This window comes from Myotis davidii, unplaced genomic scaffold (genome assembly GCF_000327345.1).
Source record: "Myotis davidii unplaced genomic scaffold, ASM32734v1 scaffold415, whole genome shotgun sequence".
NCBI lineage: Eukaryota > Metazoa > Chordata > Mammalia > Chiroptera > Vespertilionidae > Myotis > Myotis davidii.
Genome location: NW_006287951.1, coordinates 4,974,448 through 4,982,857, shown reverse-complemented (window position 1 = coordinate 4,982,857; position 8,410 = coordinate 4,974,448). Strand labels below are relative to the sequence as shown.

The 8,410-nt window shown below is 44.9% G+C and overlaps 1 protein-coding gene across 1 annotated transcript in view; it reads right to left on the bottom strand.

The window, feature by feature from the left end:
* MRAS (muscle RAS oncogene homolog) overlaps positions 1-8,176 on the bottom strand; it is a 17,835-nt gene extending 9,659 nt beyond the window's left edge. Inside the window, exons 1-2 of the mRNA XM_006759823.2 lie at positions 8,092-8,176; positions 7,536-7,746 (exon numbers count right to left, since the gene is read on the bottom strand). Coding sequence (XP_006759886.1) covers positions 7,536-7,728 — 193 coding nt within the window. The 5' untranslated portion in view covers positions 7,729-7,746; positions 8,092-8,176. The remainder of the gene's footprint in view (positions 1-7,535; positions 7,747-8,091) is intronic.
* Between the last annotated feature and the right edge of the window lie 234 nt (positions 8,177-8,410).

Sequence of the window (8,410 nt, the reverse complement as noted above, 5' to 3'; positions counted from 1 at the left end):
TGGGAGGCAGATCTGGCCGCAATGTAAGGAGGGGCTCTCTACCAGCAAGCACTGCCCAGGCACCTTGGAGATCAGTGAGCACCACGTTCCTGGAAGCAAACAAGCAGTGATGGCTGACGGGACCAGGATCGGGGGTGAGACAGGGCCCTGCGGGGCTGGGCTCATCATCTGTGGACAGCAGCAAAGAGGAGCAGTCGTCCCACATCACCGGGAGCAAGAAAGGGGAGGCTGGGTGGAAGGACCGGCCAGCCCTGCCTGCACCCCTCTCAGCTGGACCATGGAGAAGTGTCTGTTCTGAGGGGGCCTGAGGGCTGCCGAGCACAGAAGCCACACGTAAACCCCTCGCTCAGAGAAAGCTCCCAAGGAGTGTTCCTTTGGCTCTCATTGCCCTTCCACTGTCCTCCTCCCCTTTCTCTCCCCAGAAAGAATGTGGATTTGAGTGTTCGGGGAAAAGCCAGCTCCAGGCCCCTCCGAGAAGACACCAGCACTTGTGTCTGAGGTTTGGGCAGAAGCCAGGGTGGAAGCATCCCAGCTTCCGAGGGTGCAGAAGAGCCAGGGCTTTTGCTCTTTGCAAAGACCGAGCCCCCCTGTGGATACGCGGACAGAGCGGCCGCAGAGCGGGACCCAAGGTGGGATGGGTGTCTGAGACTCCGGCCCACTGCTGTTTCCTGTCGATGGAAGACAGGTGCAAGGTTCCAGAGGCCGGCTGGGCAGAGGTGGGCCTGGCGGCCATATGAGTGCAAAGGCCCAGAAATACCTGCCCTTATTGTCTGTGGGCAGAGGGTTTGATCAGCATCCTACCCTGCAGGCCCGAGACTTGGGCCAGCTGAGGAGGCAGCACAACAGGATGGGGAAGGGGGTAGAGTGAGGGGTGCATGGCAGAGTCAAGAGCCCCTAGGCTCAGCTCTGCCTCTAGCTAAGTCTGACCCTGGGCAGGTCCCTTCTCCATCTGCACCAGTTTCCTTAGTGTAAAGCAGGGGTGGGGAACCTTTTTTCTGTCAAGGACCATTTGGATGTTCATAACATCATTCATGGGCCATACAAAATTATCAACTTAGAAATTAGCCTGCTATATTTGGTCAAACATTTAACTCACCCCCAATGGCTTGGCAGGGCCACCAAGTGATTTCGAGGGCCTTATGCAGTCCACGGGCCTGATGTTCCCCACCCCTGGTAAAGTGAGGGGCTGACACCACAGCGCTCAGGCATCTTCCAGCCCTAACCTACCAGAAAAAACAGGCACACAGGACTCCAAGGCAAAACAACTGAAAGCAGGGGCTGGAACAGGTATTTGTACACCAGGTGCAGAGCAGCGTTACTCACAATAGCTGAAAGGTGGAAGCAACCGCGTGCCCCTTGCTGGGTGAATGGATAAGCACCATGTGGTCTACACATACAATGGGATACACTCAGTCTTAGAACGGAAGGAAATTCTGGCACATATTAAAACGTGGATGAACCTTAACGACACTGGGCTAAGTGAAATAAGCCAGTCACAAAAGAACAGATACTGTTAGATTCTACTTGAATAAGGTACCCGAAGTAGTCAAATTCACAGAGACAGAAAGTTAAATAATGGACACCAGGGGCTGGGGGAAGAGGGGGTGGGGAGTTATTGTTTCATGGTATGGATTTTCAGTCGAGGAAGATGAAAGTTATGGGGATGCAGAACAATGAGAATGTACTTAATGCTACAGAACTGCACACTTAAAAATGACTAAGGTGGCAAACTTTATGTTATGTATATTTTATCATAAACACACACACACACACACACACACACACACACACACACACCCCTCCCTCTCCAGGACTCTGCTAAGGGGCTTAGGTCTTTCTGATTCCTGAAGCCTGAGAACTGGGGTACAGGGAGCCACACAGCTGAAAGCCAGGGCGAGGTGGGGTCCAAAGTCCGAGCTTGGAAGAGAGGGCCCGAGAGCTGGGAGATGGGGAGCTGAAGCAGCCCCACAGCAGAGGCAGGGACCTGATGGTGATACGATGTTCTCAGCATTGGGCCCCTAACAATGGAAGGTGGGACAGAGGTCACAAACCCTTGTGGGAAAGGACTCAGAACGGCTTGCTCCCAAGTCAGGGGGTCTCCCCGGCACTGGAGAGCCTGGCTGCTAGTCCCTGAGGTCAGCGTCTCCCGTCTCTTGGATTCTGGGAGAACAAGGGCAAGGAGGCCCCTTGGAAGAAAACAAGCAGGTTGGTAATTCCAACAGAGAAGGCTTCCTGAACAAGGCCATGACCTCTGGTCTGAGGTTCAGATCAGAACCAGAGCACTGGGCCCTCTGAAGGACCCTGGGCAGGGAGGAAGAAGAGGAGGAGGGGTGGGTGACTGTGTCTGCTGGTCCTGATAATCCAGGCCACACACCTTCTCTCCTCCCCTTATTTCAACTCCCATTCCCAGAGGCACAGGGATCAGCGGGGAGGTGGGAGAGGACTGACCAACAATACAGGAGACAGGGAAGTTCCAATCATGGCGAGCCCTGTGAATCTCTGTGCTTTATTTTCTCCCCCTGCAAGTGGAGGTAACAGAAGCGACCTCTGTGGTGTTTGTGAGGATTAAAGAAGAGCATATGCAAAGTGCTTCCACACAGTAATTGTCCTATTAATATCATTATTGCCATCATAATTACCCTCTTCCTCCTCCTCCCCCTCCTCCTCATTCTCCTCCTCCTCCTCCTCCTCACCATCATTATCACCATCACTAGCATTAGCAGGCTGACGTGCTTTTGCTCTTTCTGAGTTTGGAAGAAGAGAAACCCCAGAGCTCAGAGCACTGGAAGGCATCCCCGGCTTAGCACCCCCATGGCGTGGTCTCCTCAGTCCTGTGGAACAGAAACCTGTTTATATGCCTTTAATTCAGTATGCCCCAAAGTATATACTCGAATGGGGGATGTATGAGATGATTGCAGAAAGTTCCTAAATGTAAGTTTTTTATTTTAACAGAGATGATTTTTAGTTAGATATATTTATTTTACTGTGTGTTAGAAATAATACAGCTAGCACACCAAGCCTGTGACTGCACATATATTGTTTAGGATTCATGCATGCATTCATTCATTCACTCCACATTTCCTGAGGATTTACTAGGAGCCAAGCAGTATTCTAAATGCTGAGGATATAACAGTAGATAAAATAAATTCCCTGCTTCCATAATTTTATATTTTACTGGGGAATGATAAAAACTGAAACAAATAAATAAATGTATTAAACAAATATATGCTCAATTGTAAAAGGTAGCGTAAGAAAAACGAGTCGGGCAAGGGACAGAAATGACAGGGGCAGGGTGGGTACCGAAGTGACATTTGAGCAGAGACCTAAGTAAAGTAACAGTGCATTTCTGCAGCAAGAGTGTTCTGAGCAGAGAGAACACCAAATGCAGAGTCGCTGAGGTGGGAGCCATCAGGCACCTGATGGAATTGTCCAATGTTCCAGGGCTGCAGACAGGCCGATGAGGGATGATGTTTTGTAAAATTCAGATAGGATTCAAAGAGCATAATATTCATCCTTTAAAATATAATAGAATCAGGGGCATAGGAAGGGAGTGGAATGACTATTGGGGGGGGAGGAGGAGTGTGGGGGTGCGGGAAGAGACTGAACAAAAATCGTGCACCTCATAGGAAGGGAGTGGAATGACTATTGGGGGGGAGGAGGGGTGTGGAGGGTGCAGGAAGAGACTGAACAAAAATCGTGCACCTATGGATGAGGACAGTGACGGGGGGTAAGGGCAGAGGGTGGGGTGGGAACCAGGTGGAGGGGAGCTATGGGGGGAAAAAGAGGAACAACTGTAATAATCTGAACAATAAAGATTTAATTTAAAAAAATGTTTTTCACTTAAAATTTCAATGTAAAATTCAGTGATTTTTAGTACACACAAAGTTGTGTGTTGGTTCTGGCCAAGATGGAGTAATAGGGACAAGATTTACCTTCTCACCTCAAACAACCAAAAGAAAAAAAAAGAAAAAACCGCAGACAAGAATATATAAAACAATGGTTTTCAAGACACTGGACATCAGGCAACAAAGGGTGGTGACCTTGAGAGAAGAGATAGAAGAGAGGTGAGGGCACCTATGAATGCCAGCTTACTGCCTTGAGAGAGTTTCCCGGCCACAGTGCAGGGAGGAGGACCGACCCAGAGTTAAAAGAAAGTCATTTTGCAATAATAAAAGGGTCAGTTCATCAGAGGATGTGTCAGTCTCAAAAACCTATGCACTTAATAACAGAGTGTTCAAATACATGCAGCAGAAACTAATAGGAAAAATAGGCAAATTCACAATTACCCTCTGAAATTCAACACCCCTCTCTCAATAATTGACAGCACAAATTGACAGAACACCAATAAGGATATAGAAAACTTTGACAACACTATCAACCAACTTGATCTAATTGACACTGATAGAATACTTCATCCAATAACAGCAGAAGATGTGTTCTTTTCATGTGCACATGGAACATTTACCAAGACAGACCATATCCTGGGCCATACACAAACCTCAATATGTTTTAAAGAATTCAAAGGATATACTGTTTATTCTCTGACACAATGAAATTAAAACAGAAACCAATGACAGAAAGATCTCTGGGAAATTCCCAAATACTTGAGAACTAAATAATATATTTCTGAGTAGCCAATGGGTCAATGAAGAAATCAAAGGGGAAATTAGAAAGTATTTTGAACTGAATGAAAAGAAAAACATAACTTATTAAATTATGTTGGATGCAGCTAAATGCGTAGTTAGGGGAGATTTATAGCACCAAATGAATACCTAGGGAAAAAACAAATGTTCAAATCTATGACATCAGCTCCTACTTTAAGAAATTAGAAAAAGAGAGCAAATCAAATTCAAACTAAGCAGACAAAAGGAAATAATACAGATGAGAGTGGAAATCAGTGAAGCCAGATGGGAAAAATCAATGGACTAAAAAAATGGTTCTTTGAGAAAATCAATGATATTGATATATCTCTAGCCAGCATGATCAGGAAAAGAAAAGAAAAGATGCAAACTACCAATATCAGGAACGAGAGAGATAACAACACTAGAGATTCTACAGATACTAAAAGGACAATAAAAGAATATTATGAACAACCTTATGCCAATAAGTTCGATAACTTTGATGAACTAAAAAATTTTGAGATACAACTACCAAAGCTCACACACACAAAAAAAAATCCCTAAATAGCCCTATTAAAAAATTGAATTTGTAGTTTAAAATCTTCATAAAAAGAAAACCTCAGGCCCAGATGTCTTCTTAGGTGAATTCTACTAAACATTAAATTATACCAATTTTATTCAGACTCTTCCAGAAAATTGAAGAGGGCATGCTTCCCATTCACTCAATAAATTCAACATTATTCAACTTTACAAGAAACCTACAGACCAAGATCTCTCAAGAACATAGATGCAAAAATTCTAACCAAAATTTAGCAAATCAAAGCCAAGAATATATAAAAAGACAATTCACCATGACCAAGTAAAGTTTATCCCAGGGATGCAATGTCGGTTCAATGTTAGAAAAACCAATGTTAATTTGTCATGTTAACAAACTAAAAAAGAAAAATCATGATTGTCTCAGTAGACACAGGAAAAACATTTGACGAAATCCAACATCCACTCCCGATAAAAACTCTCAGCAAACCAGGAATAGGAAGCAACTTCCTCAACCTGATAAAGGGCATCTATTAAAAACCTACAACTAGCCGAAACCAGTTTGGCTCAGTGGATAGAGCGTCGGCCTGCGGACTGAAAGGTCCCAGGTTCGATTCCGGTCGAGGGCACGTACCTGGGTTGTGGGCACATCTCCAGTGGGGGATGTGCAGGAGGCAGCTGGTTGATGTTTCTCTTTCATCGATGTTTCTGGCTCTCTCTCTCCCTTCCTCTCTGTAAAAAATCAATAAAATATATTTTTAAAAAAACCTACAACTAACGTCAAACTTAATGCGGAGAGCGAACGCTTTCTCTTTAAGATCAAGAACAAGACAAGTATGTCTTTAGTCAGTGAAACAGGCAAGAAAAAAGAAATAAAAGCCAGCCAGATTGGAAAGAAGTAAAACTATCTTTACTCATAGACATGATCAGCTATGCAGAAAATCCAATGGAATACAAAAAAAAAACCACAAAACAAAAACTAGAATAAGTGAATTTAACAAGGTTGTAGGTTACCAGATTAATATACAAAGTTCTATAATATGTAAAAGACCCAGGCACTCAAAACTACAAAACAATTAACAAGAGACTTAAAGACTTAAATAAATGGAGAGGATACTGTGCTCATGGGTTGGGAATTCAACATTGTTATGATGTTAATTCTCCCAAATTGATGTATATATTCAATACAATCCCAATCAAAATCTAGAGTTTTAGAATTTAACTGATTCTAAAATTCATATGGAAATGCAAAGGACCTAGACGAGCCAAAACAATTTTGAAAAAGAACAAAGTTGGAGATTTAACAGTACCTGACATCAAGACGCATTATAAAGCTACAGTGTTCAAGACAGTGTGGTACTGGTGTTAAAATAGACATACAGATTCAAGACATAAAATAGATAAACAATTCTCACCACAGGCACAAGAGACAATTCAGTCAGGAAAGGACAGTCTTTCAACAAACAGTGCTGGAGCCATTGCATGTTCATATACTAAAAACGAGCTTCGTTCCATGCTTCATACCATACACAAATGTTAGCTCAGGGGAGATGATAAACCTAAAACCGTGAACCTTCTAGAAGAAAATAATGGGAAAAACTTTTGTGACCTTGGGTTAGATGACGACTTCTTAGAACATCAAAAGCACGGCCCATAAAAGAACAAACCAATAAATGGAACTTCGGGACATTTTAACAATCTGGAGTAACGGCGTTTTGTTTGAGAGACTTGTGGCTCTTTGTTTAAGGGAGAGACTCGGGGTATGAAGTCACAATCGGGGGAATCTAGAACAGTGGCTCTCTGAATTCAGCATTACCTGGAGGGCTTGTTAAGGCACAGACTGCTGGGCCTCACGCTCAGAATTCCTGAATCAGTAGGGCTTGGGGGATTTCAGTTTTGACAAGTTTCCTGGTGACGCTGCTGCTGCAGGCCTAGCTACCACACTTCGGGAACTACTAATCTAGACCAATGTAGGCTCAACTAGCAACACAATGTCCGATGCAACTTTTTCCCCTCCAAGGGACATTTACCAACTAAACTGTGTTTAACTGAGAAATTTATTTTCCACTTTTTTATTAGCTTGAGACATCTGTAACTGTTAATAAGAGCTTCTGATCAGCAAAGAAATAACCAACATGACATCACTGAGTTGGCAGGAGCCTCGCCCTGCCTCTTTGTTGAATACACATTTTGGTTTCCACAAAGCTGTTCAGAATTCACCCTGGAAACCATACATGGCCTTGGACCAACTGCCTCATAATACCAACTGTTCCCTAATGGCAACTAGAAGAAAACCATCATGCCCCACTGTAGCCTGTCAACTTTCCCTGACCCTTTGCCTCTAACCCCCAGGCCCCTGCAGGGCTGCCAGCCAGGTCTCACCATCCAAGATGGCCCACTGATTGTCAATCTCTGTGTGTTTCAGGTAGGAGTCTTCGATGGTGGGGTCGTAGTCAGGCACAAAGATCTTCTGGAAGAACTGGATGGTGAGGGCACTCTTGCCCACGCCCCCATCCCCCACCACCACCAGCTTGTAGGTGGGGAGGTTGTCACTGGGGACAGCGCTGGTTGCCATGTTTCCTGTGGATCAGACCTGGGGAAGCAAGACATGAGGAGTGAGGCAGGGACCTTTTCCTCTCTGACTTAGGGGAATGGTCACGGGTTTTCTTGCCTTTTTACGGAGTAATAAACACTCCCAATTTTAGAAAGTTTTGAAAATGTAAAAAAGCAAATGAATATTAAAATGTCACCCGTGATCGCACCACCCAGAGACAGTCACTGTTAGCATGATTGATTCAATCATTTACTGAATCCCAACCCTGTGCCAGGACTGGCCTCGGGGACACAGTACTACTAGATGCCACATGGTCTCTAATAAGCACAGCCAAAAGCCATGCCAAAGAAGCTTTCCCACCACTAAACTCTGCCCTGTGCCTACCTGTGCAGGTAAACATGAGATTGTGGTCTGAGGAGGGACAGCATGGAGGTTCACCTTTCCCATCAACTCTGACCCACTGATGAAGAGTTGGGAAGGATTTGAGACCATCTTTGCGTAAAGGAAAGAAGGCCCCAATAGCGTAGCACACCTGAGCTCACGGTCTCAGGGGCTTCTTCCAACTCTCCCAATTCTGTGATCCTGCCTCCTTCCCCTCCGCAGGCTTGACTGTTATTATGCACAGAGTCGTACTAGAATCCCATGGCCTCTGGTCAACCCGCTCCAGTTGGGGGAAAGGAAGGGGAGGAGCAGGGCTCAGTTT